General features: G+C 36.6%; 4 protein-coding genes across 4 annotated transcripts; all 4 read right to left on the bottom strand.

Moving 5' to 3' along the window:
• Nucleotides 1-271: 271 nt before the first annotated feature.
• Nucleotides 272-3,487, bottom strand: LOC113760080 (protein FAR1-RELATED SEQUENCE 5-like). The gene is made up of 6 exons (XM_027302654.1): nt 1,370-3,487; nt 1,166-1,246; nt 927-998; nt 654-761; nt 472-540; nt 272-343 (listed from the first exon to the last, which is right to left on the bottom strand). The coding sequence occupies exons 1-6, from the start codon at nt 3,485-3,487 to the stop codon at nt 272-274; spliced, it is 2,520 nt and encodes an 839-aa protein (XP_027158455.1).
• Nucleotides 3,488-5,034: 1,547 nt separating this feature from the next.
• On the bottom strand, nt 5,035-7,650 carry LOC113760081 (protein IQ-DOMAIN 32-like). Its single transcript, XM_027302655.1, has 4 exons — nt 7,237-7,650; nt 6,844-7,062; nt 5,803-6,357; nt 5,035-5,115 (listed from the first exon to the last, which is right to left on the bottom strand). The coding sequence occupies exons 1-4, from the start codon at nt 7,648-7,650 to the stop codon at nt 5,035-5,037; spliced, it is 1,269 nt and encodes a 422-aa protein (XP_027158456.1).
• Nucleotides 7,651-9,532: 1,882 nt separating this feature from the next.
• LOC113764165 lies at nt 9,533-12,715 on the bottom strand. Its single transcript, XM_027308247.1, has 6 exons — nt 12,627-12,715; nt 12,377-12,532; nt 11,738-11,812; nt 11,336-11,461; nt 11,114-11,194; nt 9,533-9,858 (listed from the first exon to the last, which is right to left on the bottom strand). The coding sequence occupies exons 1-6, from the start codon at nt 12,685-12,687 to the stop codon at nt 9,782-9,784; spliced, it is 576 nt and encodes a 191-aa protein (XP_027164048.1). The 5' UTR covers nt 12,688-12,715; the 3' UTR covers nt 9,533-9,781.
• A 6,515-nt stretch (nt 12,716-19,230) lies between these two features.
• LOC113760083 lies at nt 19,231-22,902 on the bottom strand. The gene is made up of 5 exons (XM_027302656.1): nt 22,782-22,902; nt 21,661-22,595; nt 20,877-21,492; nt 20,095-20,792; nt 19,231-19,845 (listed from the first exon to the last, which is right to left on the bottom strand). The coding sequence occupies exons 1-5, from the start codon at nt 22,900-22,902 to the stop codon at nt 19,231-19,233; spliced, it is 2,985 nt and encodes a 994-aa protein (XP_027158457.1).
• Between the last annotated feature and the right edge of the window lie 191 nt (nt 22,903-23,093).

A 23,093-nucleotide genomic window follows, 5' to 3' on the forward strand; every position in this document is an offset into this window, starting at 1 on the left:
TATTAATCATGATTGTTAAACAGTCGTAATTAGTTGTAACGTAACAGTAACAGATCCCTAACTGGTTGTAACCCATTGTGTACTGTTCGTTCTTCCTTTTTGTTGCATTGTAATCCACTTGTCTAAATTTGAAAAGAGTGAAACATCAATGGTGCCTGTATAACCTCGTCAATAAGTTGTAACAGCTTACTAACTGCTTGTAACGTACATATGCAGCATTCTCAAGTTGGGATAACCACTTAATGTCTCGTTCAAAATGTACAGTTACACATCATTCATCAACCTCATTTTGGGGGGAGGCGACGTCAACGCGTAGTTGCAATCCCTGTGTGTTATTTCTTCCCTGAAATGCGTAACGATGGCAAATCAGCAAATATTATTAATAAAACATATGATTAATGATATACGATGTCCAAGTCTCCAATTAATAACATTACATAAATATGTGCTGTAACGATAAAAATTTGTCACCTGAGGTGATGGTGCAAATGCATGATATGCATCAACATCACAGTGTGTTGAAATTGCCCCACGCTCCTCCTACATTATATAATATAAGTAATCGACTGTCAACAAATCATTACCAGTGCCTATATTGCTCACTTATAAAGTTAAATTGGACTAGACATTATAACAAAAATGATATATCAGACCATTAAGACATCTCTGACGGAGTTATGCTTGGAAAAAATAGAAAATCTGGGATGCATCCATTCTGTAGGGACACTTGCAGGAGGCCCCTGATTAGCGAAACGGTGGACCTTGAAATAATAAAAAATAATACGTTATTAAAGCGAGCATACATTAATTACATAATTTGCATGATTTGACAGCCTTCGGGAGCTCACCGTTACAATTAAAGAAAAAAAGGTAGCTCTATTACATGAACAAGAAGGTTTTATTTTAACTACTAAATGTATGCATACCGTTTGATTTTCATCGATATCGGGAGCAACAGCATTTGGAGGGCCATTCACTGTCTGACTCATTGAATGCGTCTACAAGTTTCGTATGGGCAAAATCATTGTATAACACAAATAAAATACGTATATCAGGAGGGATGACGGCCGTAACAACATTATCACATAATGTAACATCAATGTAACTATTTAGGCTGTTAGAAACATCCAGATAAAAGCAAGAGTCATGTCCATTTTATACTAACCGAAACAGAGTCAGTAGATGAACGGCATCCCATAAACATGTATTCCTCAAATGAAACCGATGTCGGCTCCGATTCTGAGACCTACAGTATTGACACGGTAATAATATTATTTCATAATGAATGTTACCTAAACTTTAGTTAATAGTATAACAATAACTTAATTTTAGCATAAATGTTTCCCAAGTACCAAATTTTGATCCATACCGTAGTCTGTGTAGTCCTTGATAATCTAGATTTTCTTTTTACTCTGTCAAATTTATCGACCCAACTTCGCATCACTCTACTTTTCTTCCCACAGCCTCGTTTTTTAATGCCTCTTGCGACTACTGCCTCCCCCATTTCATTTACAATTTCAATTTTATCTCGTTCCTCCATATTCAGATTTTTTTGATTTTGCAAAGGTTGCTCTTCACTTTCTGAGAGGAGGAGCTCAACTCTCTTTGACAAATCGGATATGACAGTGATTGCTACTTTGCTGGTGTCCTCCGACATTGCTGCTCGAGTTGCGACCTTAATCATGGCTGGAGCGAGCTCCCGATAACGAGTTGAAATCATGACTTTAGGATCAGTCACAACTTCCTGTCCTCGCCGATCAAAACAGTCTCCAGCCCGAGCTCTTTTTGTCCATCGCCTCTTAATGTATTCAAGAGGAATTATTTTTATGCCCACGGTATCAAACACCTTCAACGCGTGCCCACATAAAATGCCTTCATTCTCGTATTTTTTGCAACTGCAACGTACACTTAGATCATTCCGATTGAATACTACTGTTCTTTCAGGTCCTCCATCATACCTCATGACCGTAAACTCCACAAACATCGCTGCATCTTGTTGTCTCAATATAACCATAGCTGTTGACTCACCATATTCATTTTGGAATGCAACAAATACGGTTGGTGAATACGTCTCTGATGCATGCACAAGCATAGGTGTTTGTCTTAACCCTACCATGGGGAGCTTTTGCCTCATTTCATATTCTGCGATCAGTTCATTATATCTCTTTTCATCAACCACCCGATTGAAATGTCTAAAGAACTGCACAAGGTCATGATCCAGTTTCAAATGATTTTTAATTGCTGCATTTAGGCTTTCGCTGAGTTGGGTGCTTCGCATTCCCGCGGTCCATCTTTCTTTCATCATGCACCTTGCCCATTTATCACGAATTTTGTACAACCCTGAGAGCCATTCATTATTTTCAAGATTGTGTTTCTTCACCATCGCCTCCCACACCCTATTGAATTGTTCCACTTCTTCAAACTCATACATGCAGGCACCAAACATGTATGGAAGATCACTATTTTCCTTGTAGTGATTGCCAAGATGTTTCATAAAATTACGCCTTATGTGAAACGTACATAGACCGTGAAATGTTTCAGGCATGACAATTGAAAGAGCGGCTGCCATGGCGTGATCTTGGTCGGTTAGTATGGTACTTGGATGTTTTCCGCACATTGCTTCTAAAAATGTACCAAACACCCATTTGAAAGAATCTATCGTCTCATCATACATAAGGGCAGCACCGAATATCACAATTTGCCTATGCTGGTTAAAACCCACAAATACTCCAAGTGGCCGGTATTCTTTATTTGTTTTGTAGGTTGTGTCGAATGTGACTACGTCTCCAAAAAAGTTGTAGTCAATTAACATTCCTGCATCAGCCCAAAAGATATTCGTTATCTGCTCTTCACAGTCCAGCTGTACGGCATGAAAAAAGGATGGATTCTCGAGTGTTTGCTCTTGAAAATAATTCAGCATGCTACCTGCTTCTCCATATTTCAAGCTCCTTTCCCGTCTCGTTCGAAGATATCGTTTAAGATCATCCCGAGTATATCCCACATTACCCATTCCACCTGCTTCCGTTCCCATAAGCTCATGGCTCTGTTTCAATGAAAGCCCAGCATCCTCGCTTATTTCAGCTTGGAATCCTTGAGCCACACTCACTTTTCTTTGTGATGGCATCATGTGAGCACATTGAGCAATGTGCAACTCATGATTATGCTCTAAGACAAGGTCATGCACACGGTACTTCATTGTCCCTCTAAACAACACGATAACCATCTTAGCTCCACACCCTGTTTTCATCGGCGCTCGTGTCCTCTTTGGCATCACATCACCTTCGTACTTGCGTTTCACACCTTCCTTGCAGCAACTATATCTCCTAGACGTGGTCACGCCGTCTTTATCTTTATTCAGATAGTCTTTACGTACACTGAAACCCATTTTAAAGGCATACTTGTTGTAAAACTTGTACGCATCCTCTTCACTGTTGAACTCCATTCCTAATTCAGGGGTCCCATTTTCTGCCAATTTGCTGTAATCCATTACTTCTACTCCTGCCAATTATGCATCAAACACCCTAATTTGCAACATTTCATGAATAGTATGTACATAAACGACAATATAAATGTATATTACCATTTATAATGTGTTATGAATCACACATTACTCGTATACCAAATCCTATTATTACGCTTATCAATATGATTAATGATTCACATCACCTTACTTTTACTCTAAGACAACGACATTATCTATGTACAAATACAACTCCATGTACACTAACTTATACGGACTGTAATGTATTGGTCACACGATGTAAGTCTATTTTAACTGTATGTACATCCACGCTGGTGATTATATTTTGATTCTAGATTCTTTAACTTACTGGACCTTATGTCATTCGTTAATGACAACCGCATAAACCAACTCCACATTTTCTACTTTTTCTACATTTTGAGGGCCAAACAAGTACTTTCTACTCATTGTAATATATTTCTTACATCATGTAATTGACTTACAACACAAGGTTCACCCATTTATTATTCACATATGTGTCTTTTCCTCTGTTTCACCTCATTCAACTCTGCGCCTCTATTTTATACACACTGTATGGTTAGGAGAGGGGCAAACTAATATTGCTCCATGAGCATGGACCAATTACTAGATGCACAATAATTCATATCAATTGTAATACGGTGGCTATAACATGTAACTAATTTACAACAAGATGTATATTCATTCACTTGTTAAATGTGACTTTGTTTCTCTCATCTTTCCCTAATTCTAGTCGATGGTTTACTTGAATACATAACCCTACTTTCTACTCATTGTAATATATTTCTTACATCATGTAATTGACTTACAACACAAGGTTCACCCATTTATTATTCACATATGTGTCTTTTCCTCTGCTTCACCTCATTCAACTCTACGCCTCCATTTTATACACACTATATGGTCAGGAGAGGGGCAAACTAATATTGCTCCATGAGCATGGACCAATTACTAGATGCACAATGATTCATATCAATTGTAATACGGTGGCTATAACATGTAACTAATTTACAACAGGATGTATATTCATTCACTTGTTAAATGTGACTTTATTTCTCTCATCTTTCCCTAATTCCAGTCGACGGTTTACTTGAATACATAACCCTAGGTCTTCCAAAAACTACTATCCCATTATAGTCCATCACTGAAAAGCTGAATGCTCACATACACACAGATACGGTACACACATACAAATACAGTACAACTTCACTATTCTTCTATCATTTTCATATTATGTCTTCAGTGACTCTAATTTCAGCCTTCCTTTAACAGATGTGCATTTGGGTGACAAATTATTGGTCACAATTACTGACATGGTTCAGTCATGTTACCTTGGTCTGCTAATACGCTTCACGTTTCACCGAAGTCGGAGACGTAGCTGCTTCTGCTATTAAGTTGAAGGACAAAATCTGGTTTCGTGAGATGCTGAATTTCCTCTATTTGCTTCTACCTTACCGCCGCTCTTGCACGCATTCAGAATACATACAACACTCTTATACCCAATTGGAGACCACAACTGCTTCTGCTATTCAGTTTTACGGATAAACTTTGGCTTCATCTCTGTTTGCTTCTTCCATGCCGCCTGCCTCTCCACCCACTTTTCTGTCAATTGCTACCTTCATCAGAGTAGACTACACCCACTTCACCTAGAAACACCTAGTAGGTTGAATCCCACCTGAACTTCAGCTTTCTGCTTTCAGTGAGTGGTTGGTCAGAGTAGATTACCTTCACAAGCACATGAAAACGCTTCCCTCAGTTTTGTTTTCTGCGGCTAATTCAAAATTTCAATTTGAATTTCAAAAACCAATTCTCTTCCGTTTGCTCCGTCTGCTCCCGTTTAGAAGTCAACATTTTTTTATTTGGAACGGCATCGTTTTTGTGCCCTGCTTCAGCCTTGCTGACTTGGCTCATTTGTCTCCTCACGTTTTTTATTGTGAGGAGACCGTTCAGGAGCGGTCGTCTGAGGACCGCTCCTGCCCCGTATCCCTTGGGAAGGTTAGTATAGGTTCTTGGGAGGCTGCAGTGGAATGATGAAATCAACATGCATAAAGATCTTTAGGAATTAAGTAAAACATGTTGCCAAGTGTTCATGCACTACAAATTTTGTTGTTGTGCTTTAAAATAGTGTTGTCTAACTGTTTGAGTTTTTAGATCAAGTGATAATTCGACCAAGTACTGTTTTGACCAAATGACAGTACTACTGTGATCTCTCAATTAGAAAACAAAGTTTCGATCAAAAGTTTCCCAATCTGCTTAACAGGTCACTAGCCCCTACAAGTATTAGCCAAATACCTAGAACATACCTCAAATGGATTTAAAGTCTTCTCAAAGTTGGAATTGCAAGTTGCTACACTCGAATGATCTGCATGACTACCGTTTACTTGCTTTGCAGATCGATAAAGCTTGATGAACCATGGATGCTGATTTTCTTGCTCATCGAATTCTGAAGGTGAAGGCATATATTGCTCCTGAACTTCAAGGGCGACGTTTACACCTCGCACTGATGTTGATTGCTTGTTTTTTTGTACGGGGCGCCATTTTTTTGGCCTTTGCTTTGGTTCACTGTGTGACCTTGCTTTTGCCTTTGAAGATGCTGTGTTGGACATGTAACCTCGATTTTCATGAGAAAGTGGAGCAGTGGATGCTTGCACTTTTATTTGTTTTGTTGTGGACAGATTGGTGGAGCTCGTTTCAGTCACTGTTGCTGATGGACTACAACATGTCTGGTCAGGCTGATCTTCTTGTTTGTTTATTGGAAACCGACCAGAGTGATATGTGGTGATGACTCCAAGTTCCTTTCTTTCAGCTTGTGAATAATCTAAGGGCCTCATCTCATGAGCATTAACATCCTTTCTATCCTACATTTGAGTGATCAAACGGCTTGTTAATTGTTGCTGCTGAATACAACAAGACACTTAACACCAGTGGCACACGTAGGAAACAAATATCGCTATATATGCTCCTAGAATTATATAAATAGAGTATACATTATCTATGTTCAGGGGGAAATATGGAGATAAATTTAGTGTACCATCTCGTTGATTTCTCATCTGAGTGGAAGATCTAATTTAATTACATTTTGTGAAATCAGTAGTATTTTTAACATCAGATTTGGTGGTTTGTTCTGGAGTATCTTTGTCCAACATTATTGGTTATTTGGTTTGGTAAAATCTGATTGTATCAGGTTTATGAACTGAGCTGACATATAATAGTTCTATACTGAAGAGAAAATCCAGTAGATTTGAACGAAGAATTTGAGTGGAAGAACAAATCCTACAAAATGCAGAACTTGATGGATGATCATCCAAAGGGAAGGTGAGAAAATAATCCAAAAAAGGCCTTACTGTACTATTTCGAGCTGATTCTCCATGACCTGATCTTTTTGTTGCAATCTCTGCTCCAGCCTCAACCATCCGAACTCTCCTATACCGAGCTCTAACTTGGATAGTCATCAAAGCGTGCATGCTCCTCAGAACTGCAGTTGTTTGTTTTCTGGCCAGGTGACCCCTTACCAATGCTTGTAACTTCACCAGTCCCCGTAAAGCACGCAATGCTTTTCTTGCCTGCAGAAAACGATCAGATCATTGTGAATTCTCACCCAAACTGTTCGTATGTCTGCATTTTAATCAGATTATCGTAAACACATTCATTTGATCTGTTAACAAAAGGAGGCATCCAACCACTAGATTATCTAACAAACCAATGAAAAAAACTTTTGAAGCTCAAATTACATATACCAAATAAGAACGAAATGCAGCCTGAATTTTGATGGCAGCAGCATCTTTGAGGGGCCCTATAGCTTGTGAAACAGCAGTTGTAACAACCGGCATTGTTCCATTGACTTGCTTGCTAGTTGCTACTAGCATTGCCTTAAAACGAATTTGCTCAATTTCATGCTCCTCTAGGGCCTGTTTTCCCAGGTGGGGAGTAGAGATTGAGTCAAATGACAGATTGCGACGAGTGTCTTTTTCTGTGGTGGTGGATTTCTTGAAGCTCCATCTCCTCCTCTCTTTTGTAACTGATAAGATTGCTCTTGGACTTCCTAAATTGCTTACCTCTATGGCAACTGAATTCACTCTTTTCTTGTGCTTGTCTTTCTCCTCCCTTTTGCCTAACAAAAAGTTCCGGATCCATTTTCCTGCTTTACCCATCCTATACCATCAAAGCCTTCAACAGTAGGGACAAATGAAGTAGAAACGAAAAAAAATGGCCTAGAGAATAAAGGGATGTCTATAAGCAACAAAATCAACAGCTAAAATGATTGAGACTTCTATATAACTTGAACAGAAAGAGCTTGAACACAGAATTGATGGCTAATAAAAGGTTGATGTCTCGACCTTTTCTTAATTTGTCTACTTTGTTGAATATCCGGGCTTTATATTCTTCTGCTACAATAGCAATTATATAGGGTTTGCAATAGCGTTAAACTTTGACTTTTCTGCTAACCAAAAATCAAACAAGATAATTTTGGTGGAGAATACTGGTCCTTGTTTTATTTGTTTATGGCTGAGGCCTGCATAGACTTCCCCTTGCGATGCCAATTGACACATTTCTATGGATTCAAGGGTGGATGTGGTTTCTCAACGACTGAAAATCAGTTTGTTCTTTGTTTTTAGTACTTGTTGCTTTTAGAACTAAACTACCTACGTCTTCTTCATTCAGGGATGCAAAGAAAAGCCAAAAAGGAAAACTAAAAGTCTCCTCTTAAAGAGGGAGAAGTTTCCAGTTATGTCCAATTATGCAATACCAAGATCTCCGATCTCCATTTATTTGTGTAGAAGCGAATTTGTGTAGTAGAGACTAGAGACAATGCGGATCAAAGTTATGCACGGAAACTGAAGCAAGTACCTTAGATGTTTGACTAGGTAACTAAATTCATTTGCAGCAGGGGAACGAAAGCCTATTCCTTGCAGCAGTTCCATTTTTATTTATTTATTTTTTGTTTTGGGCAAAGATTAGGAAGAGGGGATGCCTATCCCAATTCTCAAGTCAAAGCAAACCACTGGTGTATTTTTCGACTTATAGATTACTTACCAATGAAATCATTGAGTTTTGATCTAATGGCCAAAGAGAGTCTCTTAGACTTCTCTCGAGAGTGTAGTAGTGCACTTGTCTGATCTGAAGGGTTCATTTTTCAACCACTTACAAGCCCAGTTTAGTTCCTTCTCCTTAATAATATAGGAGTAGTGTTGTAGATTGTTGACAAAGATTACCTACAAATGCGATATCATTGATAATGGGAATCAAACCAAACTTTTGTCTATAGTATAGAAGTAGTGTAGACTGAAAAAAAAAAATCAGGAATCAAACCAATCTTCCCTTAAACAAGCCTTACTAGCTTAGCCAATCCCATTGGCAATTGCCTTTTACAGTCATTGATAAGCTACAGCTAGCAACCTTTTTATAGTCATTGATAAATGAGAGTCCAAATATTGGACAATCTCTCCTCCAATTGTATAACAAGCTCTCGTATGTTAGTATTCTAAGAAAAAAAATGGTTTGTTTTAGGTATGTGGTTTAGTGATACCGTAAGTTGTTGCAATTAATTTTAGCAAAACTTAAACCTAAAAGATAAGAAGGAAACGACGGGTTAACTATAATTATTAGTCACATGGAAGATACGCACCAAACACAAATTCATACACAATATGACTTTGACTTTAAATGATAAGTTATACAGAACTAGATTGGTAGGAGTATTACAAAAGTGATCAGATGTACATGTACCTATCAACAATAACTGCCAATTTAGGCTAATTTTTCCTTCACACTTTCCTATTGGTGTGAGTTAATTTTATCTTTAGTTTTTGTCAAGTGTCATTCCGGGAGATGAAGATAGTGAAGCCATTACAAACATAATAAAAGATTAATCTCAATTAAGACCTTTACACAAATTTTAAATTCAATAAGGTTTGGAACTGAATCGGGCATGAACGATTGCTAGTTGAACCAGTCAGATCCGTGATCCAGTCTGAATATGAAAACATTGCTCGTATTTGAACAAATGGTCCAGAACCCATCATTCACTATTAACAAAATCAATATCTGCAATAACAGTATGTTCTTTTACACAAGAAAGATGTTAATAGAAGGTGCTGCTTGCTACTATATATGAGGCTATTCTAGTAGCTATAATCCTCTTCCTCGTGTTTATTCTATGAATGCAAAATCAATCCTTTGTGCAAATAATTAAATAAGTACATCGCAATCAATATCAAGCAATTATGTGTATACATAACTGGTAAAGTGATGCCAAACTGAGGCAACACACTATTGAAATTCCTATTTCCAGAGTAGTATAGCACCAGATATCAGCAAGATTCCCATCCATTGAAACTTCCATGGTAAAATTGATGTAGCTGAAAATTTTTTCAAACAAGAAAGAGTGAGCATAAACGTCAATCCAATTTCAGTTTTCTTGAATAAGGCTAGAAGAAAAAGTTAATGAGAAACAAAAATTTCAAGATGCATTCATTCTAAATAATACTACAAGTTGTCAATGCATTAAAGTTGGGGATTTAACACAACAAAATGGAACTTTTTTTTTTCGGGCAAATTCCGTACACGGAGTGAGATGCTAGCCCAAATTTTATTAAATAAAAATTAAATGACAAAATGGATTTAGCTCCTTGCGAATAACTATAAGATGGCGTAAATTTCATTGCTGCTTCTCCAGACCATTAGCTTAAGCATGTCTACAAAGTTTTTTTTTTTACAAGTTCAATCTTTAAATTGGAGCCCGTAATGGGAATTTTTAGATGTATAGAGCCCAATAAGTGTCTATATGATAAACATTATTATTGTTTTCGTGTTATTCTTACTTAGAGATTGTGCTTCAAATATTGAAAATTTTTATAATATCAGTTGACTTGCCATGGCTAAAGTGACTTGTTGAATTTCGATTGGAAAGTTGACAACTAGTATATGCTTGGCCAATTAAAAAAAGGGGTAATTATGGGGTTTGGACTTTTGACACAAAAAATGTCAATTCCGTGTATGTTAATCTTGGACTTATAAGGGAACAATCCTTTCAAATTAATTATTATGCTTTGAATTGGTCAAATAGTATTTACGCAAGTCTCAAGAACACAACTTCTACATCTTCTTTCTTGAAAATTGGCAATACTCATTAAACAATCAATCAGATAAAATTTCTTTTGATCCTTATCAATAATGAAAGCACTTTTAAGTAAAATATATTTGATAAAAGAACTCAAGACCAGCTCAGTTTCCTACTTCTATTTGATTAACTTCCACTATAATGCTTTGCACTTGTTGAAGGAAAAGCACAAGAAAAGAAATACAAAGAAAACAAAATACAAGTGAAACAATCAATTCTTGTACGTTCTGGTTTTCGCCTATAGAAACGAAGATTATGGCACTAAAAGTTCTCAAGTACAAATACAATTACGACTAAAAATTAATATTTGTATTTCAGTTTTTTTGTGCCCTTTCTTTTCTTCTTATTAAATCCCTTTTATCTTTTTAATCTAATTTTCCATTTACTTATTGTTAAATTTAATTTTAAAAATTCAATTTACTCTATTTATAAATTAAAATTAAGATTATTACGTATTTAAAATTCAAAACTCCTCAATGGATTTGTAAACTCACCAGGGCTGTCATCATTATTTCGAGATGAAGTTGATGATGAAAGCTTAACTCCCAGCCTTGAACAATCGGACCCAACGGCACCTTTTTAAATCAAACATTTAAATCACCACAATAGCTGTTATATACATATATCCTCTATTGCATGTTTTTCTATTAATCTCAAATATAAATAAAAATGAAAAAGTAATTGCAATAATTATATAATAGCCATGGTGCTCTTACATTGATTAAAGCATGGAAAAACTGAGATGTCGTTGAGATTAGAGTAACCACTATTGCACTGACATTTGTGTGTATATGTTGCATCCTTTATGCATGTTCCTCCACCGCAGTAAATCCAGTAGCAGGCTAGAAGGATAAGAAAAGAATTTTACAAAATTATTTGTTAGAAAAAAATTTGATTTTTATTATTTATTTATTTAATTATATTATTATTATTTTTATCCGCCCTCCCCATCCTTTGCCCTTCGTACTCCTAACTATCAAACATGAAATTCGTACTCTAAACTTGACAGTCAAGAGAACTCTAAGAGTCCTCGTTTATTGTAAAGTACATTAAGATTGGAAACTTGAGATGAAAGACAGTTTTTTTCCCCTTCTTTTCTTAAGTGAAAGAGTACTTACGGTCGAAGAAAGATTTATTGTATGGAATTGATGGAAGAGGAGCTGGAGCTGGCATGCAAGAATAGTCAAGAGAGCCTGTAAACAAGAGGAAAGATTTTTTAGTCATATGCTTCATTTGGCCGGCAAATTGGACTGAGGGACCTTGATAACTATCACAGTTTTCAGCTTACAACCAAATAAAGTACTAGCAAAATAAATATACAAATTTCTCAAACAATATCTTGAGATGTATGTGGCAGAATTAACATTTTTTTTCAACTTAACACAAAATAAAAGAAAATTTTGAAGATTAGGAAAGATATTCAAAATGCTTCTTTGGTGGGAATAATAATTCAAATCAACTTATTTCAATATTAAATTCTTCTAAATTCCAAGATCACAATGAGACGCCAAAAAGCACCTATTATACTGCCTTTGATTTTCAACTTTTTAGCCTTGGGAAGAAAAAACTAGAAGTAAGATTGGAACAGAAATTGACAACTAAAGAAAATTGTATCTCCCAAAAGAGAAAAAAAAAGGAGAAGAACACAATGGTAGTTTTTCTTTTCTTTTCTTTTTTCATAATCAGAATTAAAATCAGGGGTTTTGATCAACAAAGAACACGCTCTAAGCAGATGAGAACAAGGGCGAAAGACTTACAATTTGGAATTACACAAGGTAGAAACTCTAAAGTTTCTTCATTATCTAAACGTGTTCGCTTCCAACCATTGTCGCAAATGCATTTGAAGTTGAATGGGTAGCCTAGAGATGCTTGGCAAGTTCCTTTCCCACACTCCACTTCTTTACATATATCGTCTGTGGCAATTACATGAAAACTCTAGAGAGTTAGAAGAGTTTTATTTCCCACAAATCATATATTAAACACACATATAAAGAAAAGGGCACATACTCAAAATAGGAGTCAAAGGATCATCTCCTCTTGTGGCAATTGGTAGAAGAATCATTACCATGGCAAGAGAAATTTTGAACCAGGAAAGAGCCATCTCTAGAGAGACAAAAAAGGGATCAAGAAAGCTAAGACTATGAGATAGAATAGGTGATATTTGTGGTGTTTTTATGCTTGATATATATATAAATTTGTAGATTGGATTTTTCTACGTGGAAGCTTCTTAGATCGTTAGACTAATTAAGTTAGAAATATTTGGCAAAAGTCATTGTAGAAGTCTTGAAAAGCAGTTATGATTTGGAAATTAAGCTCCAAGAAATGAAAGCAAAGCTTTAATTTGGCTTCAACCTGTTTTTACTTGTATATCGGACTCTGACATAGTCTTCTTTGACATTGAACTGATCCTCAAACTATATCCTACATTAATGTTGCTTGAATTTGTCCTCAGTTCTTGTACATCCTACATGTTCATGTACTTGTATTCTAGAGGATCTAGATGGCAGCAAGAAACGGTTACCTAAAAAGGAAAAAATTCGCTTTTGTGCTAGGTTTCTAGTATCTTTGTGGAAAAATTGCAATGTGGTCATTAAAATGCAACTTAGAAGCTTCTTGGTGCAAAGATGAGTGTTTCCTTTAATTTCAACCGACACATTCTAATAATTTCTTCTTTGTACTTAATTTGTTGATTTTTTTGATAATTTGATGTCTATGTTTAATAACAGCGATTAATATCTAGTTAAAGATTTTCTCTTACCTATTTATTTTTGTGGTAATTAAAAATGGAAAAGAAGGCAGCTTACTTTGCACATATCAAGTAAATAATTTTATTTGCATTATAACACTTCAACTGGACCTTTCTAGGAAGAACCTTAGAGTTACTATATAAATATACATATACATATGTACATATGTACATACATATATACATATATAATACACACACACATATATATGTATTATATATGTATGTATGTGTGTGTATATATATGTATGTATTTATATATATATACATATATATACGTATGTCTGTGTACACAAGCATGTGCTAAATTGTTTCAACAAGACAAATAAAGCAGCAGCCAAAATCTACCTTAGTGCAGTTGAAATATTCAACTTTATAAAAAAACATATATATTATTATCTTGTTAATTGAGCGAAATAGTCGTATCATTTCAAGAAGTCGGTGATCATTGACCTTGAGAACAATGAAAAGTCAAATTTTATCCACATGGTGACCAAAATATCAATTTCAAGAACAAGAACTTTGCCAGAAATATTTCCTATATGTATAAGTTAATCACTAGAGGACATAAAATATTTCCTCGGAAGCAGCAGCAAAGTTAGACCTGATGAACTTTTGAATTGATCCAACAGTAAATCTTCAAAAGCCAGAAATTTTTTTTTATTGAAATCTCAATCAAGGTTAATAAGGACAGTGGAAGTCCTTTTTGTATGTGCGTGTGTTACTTTGTGTGAGAATTATTATTATTTTTAAATTTCTTTCTATATTTGTGGTCATCTTGATTCCCTATTTCTTTTGTTCTTCTTGTATGAGGGGTAAGAATGAAGTTTTCACCATTTTGAACTTTTTTTTTAAATAATTTTTTCTTGTACACCTGGTGGTGGTAGATTCATCATATCATATCATTTACTGTGTTCAATTGAAATTGATGTTTCTTTATTCTTGTTACCACTGTACCGGGGAACCTCAATTTTGCTTAAACAGAATAGAGCTAGCTCATGCGTTGCTCGGCCAGATTGTTTTCTAGGTTGATTTTTGCAAAAGCCACAATAGCATCTTTGGTCTCAAATATATAGAAGGGACGAGCCATAATGATCCTGATGTTTTGCCCACATTAATTATTTGGTTCTTAGCTTCTTAATTTTGCCCATATAATAATCCTAAACAATTATCAGACAAATCTTGAATTGCAAATGAGAAGGTCGAATCCACGTTTTTTTTTTTTTTTTGACAACAATCCACGTTTATTTTCGAAGCAAAATGCTAACCTTCACATAGGTGCAATTTGTTACCTAGTGTTTAGAGTGTGTGGTCCTGAGTTTATCAATAATCCCATGCATTGCGCGGTGGATGTGAAGAAGTACTAAAAATAATTTGGTAAAAAAGAACCAAATACTCGCATGTAACTATATTAATCTCGTCTAAACTGTTGGTCGGTAAATTTTATTTTTATTTTTTTGGGTTGGTTTGATAAATTGGTTAAAGCCATAAAATAACTTGAAATCGTACATGGCTCGAGTACTATGCTTAAATGTCAAAATTGATAATTTGCCAGTCTTTTTTTTGATCCGTACGATGATTTCTAGTTTACTTCTATTTCTATATTTACTTAATACTAAACTTTATATACTGAAGAGATAGGTAAATATAAAAGGATCATTGAAAGACTTGACGGAGACTGAATTGCCTCTTAACCAAACAGGTACACCATGTAAAAAAATAAACCAAATTGTGATAATTGATTAATTTATTAACCACATGGTGTTAGTTTATTGGTTATATTGTTCAGTCATTGGTCACATGGAACCTTTTGTTTTTTTTTTTGAAGGAATGGTCACATGGAACCTGATTCGTGAAGTAATTAGTAGTAGTAGATGTCAGTATAAAAAGGCCGCTGAGGGTACAAGAACAAGCCGTAGCCTCCGCATCAGTTTTGTCGTCTTTTGTAAGAAAGAACCGTGGCCTCATTTGAGCAATGGGATAATTTTAGAAACCTCCCTGAGATTTTTGACTATTTCACTGGCTTCCCTCTAAATTTCAAAAATTTCACTAACCTCTCTTAAAGTTAATTATTTTGTAATATTTAGACCCAATTAATAATCAAAAAGTGATGTTAGAAAAGAAAAAATAATATCATTGCTCCTCATGTACTACATTATTTAATTAATTTAATAGCAACCCATACATTAAATAAAAACATATTAAAATTTGTTGTTTATCATTAGCAATCAAATCACATGTAGCATCAAAAAATGGTATACCATTTTATATTTTTCACTTAATACAATATTCAAATTGTTCTTTTCAGTGATATTTCCATTGTCAAATATGATCAACAACAAATAATAAAAAGAAATGCAATCGAAATATTACAAACTACAAATATTAATATCATAAATATCCTTGTCAGCATATTAATATTAGTTGTTGAGATTTTTATGGTATTAAAGTTCATTCTTTGTAATAGTTTGGTTACAAATTTTTTTGATTATTTATTGTTGATCAGGTTTGACAATAAGTTTGTAATTAAAAAGACAAATTTGGATCTTACATTAAGTGAAATATACAAAATGATATACTGTCATTTATGATTTAATCCCTGATGATAAATAGTAAATTCTAGTTTTTTTAATGTTTGGGCGGGTATTAGTTTAATTAAACAATTTAGTAGATGAGGAGTAATGGTGGAATCATATTATTTTCTCTCTCCTAATAGGACTTTAATTATTGGTTGGATTTAGATGTTACAAGATAATAAATCTCAAGAAAGATTAATGTAATTTTTAAAATTTGGAGGGAGACCAGTGAAATAGTCAAAAGTCTCAAGGGAAGTTCATGAAATTATCCCTTGACTAATATAATAGAAGAAATTCCTTTTGCCTCAATATCAATTTCTTGTGTATTATCCCATGGATTTATGCTTTTTATCGATTTCGATCCATCAGAGTGGTATCAAAGTTATGATAGATTTAAGTATAGAAAACCCCAATCCAATATTGTTTGTGCTGTCAAAAAATTCAAAACAAAAGTAGAGTTTAATTTTTGATAGAAATAGATGATAACTCATGTCAAAGTACTTGCTCAGGATGCTAGTGAAAACAACAAGATGAAAGATAGTTTGGCGTTGTCATAGATTCATCAAGCAATTAATATGTCAGTTTTTGGAAAAATTGTTGAGACTAACACAGTGAAGGAGGTCTAGGATATTTTGGAGAAAAAGTATAAAGGGATTGTTAGAGTTCAACAAAATAATTTGATGACATTGGAAAGGAAGCTTGAACTTGTGACAATGGAGAATTCTGAATTCATTGAGTCATCTTTTTCTCATTTGTCAAATATTAAAAATGAGATGGAACTCAATTAATATGACTTCCTTGCTACAACATGTTTCTCAACACCCTATCCATAAACTTAGATCATGTGATAACTATGATCCATGAGACAAAAGATTTGATGAATTTGAGTATTGAAGATTTGTAGGAGTCATTAATTCTGCATGAATAAAGAATTAATAGGAAGTTAGAAGATATCCCAAAGAAGGATCATAGAAAAGATGCTATAGACGTAGTTGAATTTGAGAAGCAATAATGTAATTAAGGAGCAAAGTGAATCCAATCAGAGAAACTCGGGTTACAACAACAGAGCGGGGTATAACAATAGAGGTGGTCATGGCTATAACAACAGAGGTAGAAAAAGTACGTCAAATCTTGGACACAGTACAATTAACAATTTTAATTTTAGAGGTGGTTCTGATAGAGGTAGATGTGATAATTTTGGTGAAAAAATAATTTTAATTAGAATGATTTTGAATAGAAGATTCAATATTATAATTATGAAAATTTTGGCTATATACAATTTGAATGTAAATCTGAAGAAAATATAAACAGAAATTTTCAGCCTAATGTTGCTGATAATCAGGTTCAAGATATTAGTAAAAAATCTAAAACTTTGTTATTAGCTTATAATGCTATTGAGATATTTGATAAAAATAAATCGTATTTGGACACCGACTAGAGTAACCATATTTCTAGTAAGAAAGAATCATATATTGAGTTTGATGAATCTGTCCGTGGGGAAGTTAAATTTGGAAATAAAAATCCCTATTAGCCTGAAAAAATGGAGTTACTGATTTTATTTATGATATTTTTATGTTCCTGAGCTACATTATAATTGTTAAGTATAGGTCAATTGTCTAAAAAGAAATATGACATTCATATAAAAAATGGTACTTGCACTATTTTTGATAAAAAAAAATGGAATGATTACGAATGTGTTAATAACTCCAAATCACTTATTTCCAATGAATTTAAATACCAAATTTTTTTTGTTTGAGTACAGTGATAGATGACAGTAATTGACTATGGCATATGCAATTTAATCATTTAAATTTTGACAGTTTAAATTTTTAGCTTGTAGAAGAATGGTTGATGGGCTATCCGATATCAGATATACTGACAGAATTTGTGATATGTGGTTTAAGAAAGCAACTTATGGATTCTTTTCACACTAGTAAATCTTGGAGGGATAGAAGACCATTAGAAATTATTAATTCAGATTTATACACTATGGAGATTCCTTCTACTGGTGGATGCAGGTATTTTATTATCTTTATTAACGACTTTAGTAGAAAGGATTGGATATATTTTTTGAAGAAAACTTTGATACATGTGAGTCTTTTATGATTTTTAAAATTTTTGTTGAGAAGCAAAGTGGCTGTTAGATTAACATTTTGAGAACAAGGGTTAGGAATATTTGGTTTGTGATGTTTTCTTGAGAAAAAATGGCATACAGTATCAGTTGACTGCTCGGTGCACTTTACAACAAAATGGGGCAGTGGAAAGAAATAATATGACAGTTATGGATATAGTAAGGTATATGTTAAAATTGGAAAAAGATGCCAAAGTCCTTATGGGCAGAGGCAGTTTCCTGTGCTATTTATTTGTTGAACAGATATCCTATTAGAAGTATTTTGGGAAAAACCCCTAAAGAAGTTTAGAGTGGTAGCAGACCCTTTTTGACCATCTCTTAATTTTTGGTTGCATTGCCTATTCTCATATTCCTAATTAGATGAGGAAGAAGCTTGACGACAAGAGAGAGTAGTGCGTATTTATTGGCTATAATGAAGTTCTAGGGCAGACAAATTATATAATCTTCTGCCAGAAAAAGTGATAGTGAGTAGAGATGTGACATTTGTTAAAAGAGGTGTTTGGGACTGGTTTATTGGAGATCTCAAGACAGCAGAGGTGACTTTAAATTATCAGGAAGAGGAGGTTAATCTTGATTTGTAGCCATCTCTAGTTGCTCAGGGTTTATAGATTGAGTTAATTGGATGTCCATAGTATTAGCGGTAGATGTTAACTCATTTGTAGGATTATGTAATTACACCAGATAATACTTTTTGAAGAAGATATGTACGATTATGTATTAATTTTGCTTTACTTACGGATTGTGACCTAATAGTACATGAGGAGGTAGATTGTGATGATCATTAGGTAAAAGCAATGGATGAAGAAATTCATGCTATTGAGAAAATGACACCTGGATGCTTACTTCTCTTCCAACTGGTAAAAAAACCATTGGAGTGAAATGGGTGTATAGGACGAAATTTAAGCCCAATTAAGAGGTTGATAGGTACACTATGAGATTAGTGGTGAAAGACTACAAGCAGAAACCCGAAATTGACTATTTAGAGGTGTTTGCACCTATTGATAGGGTTGACACAGTTCTTTGTTTTTTTTTTTTTTTTTAACAGCAAACCCCGTACCCGGGGGAGGGATGCCAGCCCCAAGTTTTATTGCAAACAAAACTTACAAAATGGTAGAGGGATCAACCTCCCCAACTTTAAATCTACACTTAGTGCACAACCTATCCCTCCTCATTCAGCCATCGAACCCCCGGCACCCCACGTGAGTCAAGAATAAGAGAAGCCCGAACGATCGCCGGCAGTTGTTGAACATGATCATAAACCCGTACGCCTACTGCCCCAATAGCCGCTAACCTATCTGCAGGTGAGTTTGCCTCACGGAAAATATGTGAGATGAAGGCCGAAAAGCCCTCCAGAAGACCTCTAACTTTCCTCAAAATATTACATAATGGCCACTTAGCAATTACCCCAGAGACAACCAACTGCACCAAGGCTTTGGAATCCACCTCTACCAACGAAGGACGAAACCCCCTTTGTAAACACAACTGTAGACCAAACAGTAATGCCATACTTTCTGCCTCCAACACATCCTGTTCTCCAAATTCTTTGTAAAAAGCAAAAATCAACCCCTGACAATCACGCACTAGTCCACCACTCGTGGCCCTACCATGATTCACGCTGGCGTCCGAATTGAACTTAAGCAAACCAGGTGGCGGTTTCTCCCAGGCAATCACACAAGGGGTCCTCCTCCGAGGAGGGGCTTTGATTAATTGTAGCAAATCACAATCTGCATCCCCCGTGAAGTGCGACCGACGAAGCTTATTTGCTCTCCCGAGCTGTTCCAAAAAATAATTCACTTCGCGGATTATCTTTTCGACCTCCCATCGCACGCCTTGATAACGCTCCTGGTTCCTTGCTAACCAAAGAAACTAGCACACTACAATTGGTATGAATGCCCGAATGTGGTTTTTCGAAGAGGAAGATGAAGTCAGGTACCAAGAGACAAAAACCGACGCCATACTCGAGCAATTACGCAACTGAAATCCAAAGTGGCAAGACACTCTCCGCCACACTTCCGAAGCTACCGGTCCAGTTAAAAACACATGCAAAAGAGCCTCCTCCTCCAGGTCGCAACACCCGCATCTAGAGAGAAATGACAAACCCCGAGAACGCAACGTCACATTCAAAGGGAGGAAATTACGCACCAATCTCCAAGCAAAAAAAGACATTTTTGCTGGCAAAACCGAAGGCCATAGTAAGGAGTCGACCAAGGATTGATGCCTCCTTTGCCGAAGCACCTCCCATGCCGACTTAACCGAGAAACAACCCGTCGGCGAAGGCAACCAAACCATCCTATCTTTCTGAGATAAATCGAGGGGTATGTCTTTGATCGCATGGATGACAAAACCCGAAACCCACTGGGCAAGACGCATTTCATCCCATCCATCCCTAGTAATAAACTCCGAGACAAGAAAAAGCGGCCCCTCAGAACGACCCACAACACTCTCTAATGGCTCATGTAGAACCCATCTATCCTTCCAAAAATCCACAAGGCCTTTCCCTAAACACCACCTAATGTTTTGCTCAACTATTGGACGTATCGCCTCAATACGTCTCCAAATATCTGTAGACCGCATTGCCGACGCTTCCGATGGATGAATACCTTTGATGTATTTGGCATGCATGAACTCTGCCCAAATGGAATCTCCAAGCCTAAGCCTCCACCATAATTTAGCCGCAAAAGCCCTTGCCATGTCCTTAAAGGACCGAAATCCCAGACCCCCTTCATTAATGGGAAAGCACAACTTGTCCCAGGAAGACCAATGGATGCGCCTCTCCCCCTTATGATCTCAAAGAAAAGAATTACAAATCTTGCCCAAACGTGTAAGCACAGCCTTTGGAGGATTCAACACCTGAAGTAAGTACATAGGCAACGAAGCTAGGACATGCCGTGCTAAGACCAGCTTACCCCCAAATGAGAGCAACTTAGTACTCCAGTGTCCTAGGTGGGTCCGCATTTTAGAAACAATACCATCAAACAAGGCACCCCGCCGCCGGCCTTTATATATAGGAGCACCCAAATAAGTGAATGGGAAAAATTGCCTGTGAAAACCCAGAACCCTAGTCACCAACTGCTCCTGCCCCAAAGTAGCCCCTGAAACCAAGAAGAAGGAACTCTTATTGACATTTACCCTTTGTCCTGAAGCTTCTTGATACTCCAATAGAAAAGCCTTGATTGCATTCAGGCACTCCTCTGAGCATCTTGTAAAGATAAGCATGTCATCCGCAAAGGCCAGGTAGAGCACCGGAGTCACTGCCAAAACAAAATACCTGCCCGGCTGACCATCAAGAAGGTGGTGCAGCCCACGACCTAAAAATTCAGCAACTAACACAAGAAGGTGAGGAGATACCGGGTCACCCTGCCGAACACCCCTTGAAGATTTAAAAAATCCAGCAGCCTCACCATTCACCAACACTGAAAACTAATTATTAGACACCAGTCGAAAGAAAATGTCTACCACCTGTTCCGCAAAACCAAAATTCCGAAGCATAAACAAAAGAAACGGCCACTCGACCCTGTCATACGCTTTTTCCATATCCAACTTTAACATGAGGTTCGGGTGTCTCAAACGCCTATCTAAATCTACTACCAGCTCCTGCGTGAGAAGGATGTTATCTGTTATCCCCCATCCTGGTACAAAACTAGTCTGCCACGGTGACACTAAGGTAGGAAGAACCCTACCCAACCGATCAGAGACGATCTTAGAAATAATTTTAGAACAGACGTTGCAAAGACTAATTGGCCGAAAATCCTTCCATTGTATGGCGCCCGCAATCTTAGGCAGTAAAATAATAGAAGTGCTGGTAAAACTCCTGGGCAATCGCATACCCTGGAAAAAAACCTGTACCGCCTCCAATAGATCGGACTTAATAATATCCCAACAAGCCTGGTAAAATCCTGCCCCAAACCCATCTAGTCCAGGAGCACTGTCTGCCTCCAATGCAAAAACCACCTCCTTTAATTCTGCCATGTCAGATAAAGCAGATAACATGCCATTGTCCGCCGCAAACAGCTGAGGGACCGTAAAAGGAATCCCCGGAGAGTGCCACCCATGTTGTTCAGATGCAAACAAAGATGAAAAGAACTCCACCGCTGACCGCCTTATGTCTTGTATATCCTCTAACCATGTTCCTAATTGGTCTTTAATGCGGGCCACAAAATTAAAATTTCGGCGCTGACGGCATCGAGAATGGAAATATGACAAATTAGCATCCCCAACCTGCAACCATTTGATGCCCGCCTTCTGTCTCCAATACTTACATTCAAACGTCAAACTCCTTGCATAAACCGCCTTTGCCTCCTCCAACGCTGCTCTGGAAGCTGTATCCCTCCCATTGTCAAACTGCTCCTCCCGTTGTTTCATAATAGCCTCGGCCTCTCTCACTTTGTTAAAAATATTTCCAAAGACCTGGACGTTCCATAATTGCAGACAACCCTTAACCGCCCGCAGTTTATGATAAAATTTCGTCATACCCTCACCCTCCACCGGCTTCGCCCAACCCTGCTGTACCACATCCAAAAAACCTGAATGTCGCCGCCAAACATTTAGCAATTTAAATGAACATTTGTTTTGACTCCCATTCTGACAGCTAATCAAAAGTGGAGCATGATCCGATCGTCCCCTGGACAAATGTGAGACATGAGAGAGCTCATACCCATCAGCCCAATCCCGATTCATTAAGGCTCTATCCAATCTCTGTCACACCCTACCATTCGTCCATGTAAATAAAGAACCATCAAAAGGCGCCTCCGACAAATCACAATTGCCAATAGAATCATTAAATTCTTCCATGTTTCTTTCATTAGCCGGGGAACCTCCCACTCGCTCCATACTGGAAATGACATTAAAATCCCCTGCCAGTAATCATGGCCCAAGAACTTCTCCTGCCAATCCTTCCATTGCTGACCACAACTCGCATCGCCCCACCCTAGAGCACCGAGCATATATTGCTGAAAAGTGAATACAACACCCGGAAGAGAAGGTGATGTGCATGTGAAGAAGTTGCTCTGCCATTTCCCTGA

This window comes from Coffea eugenioides, chromosome 2, assembly GCF_003713205.1.
Source record: "Coffea eugenioides isolate CCC68of chromosome 2, Ceug_1.0, whole genome shotgun sequence".
Taxonomy (NCBI): domain Eukaryota; kingdom Viridiplantae; phylum Streptophyta; class Magnoliopsida; order Gentianales; family Rubiaceae; genus Coffea; species Coffea eugenioides.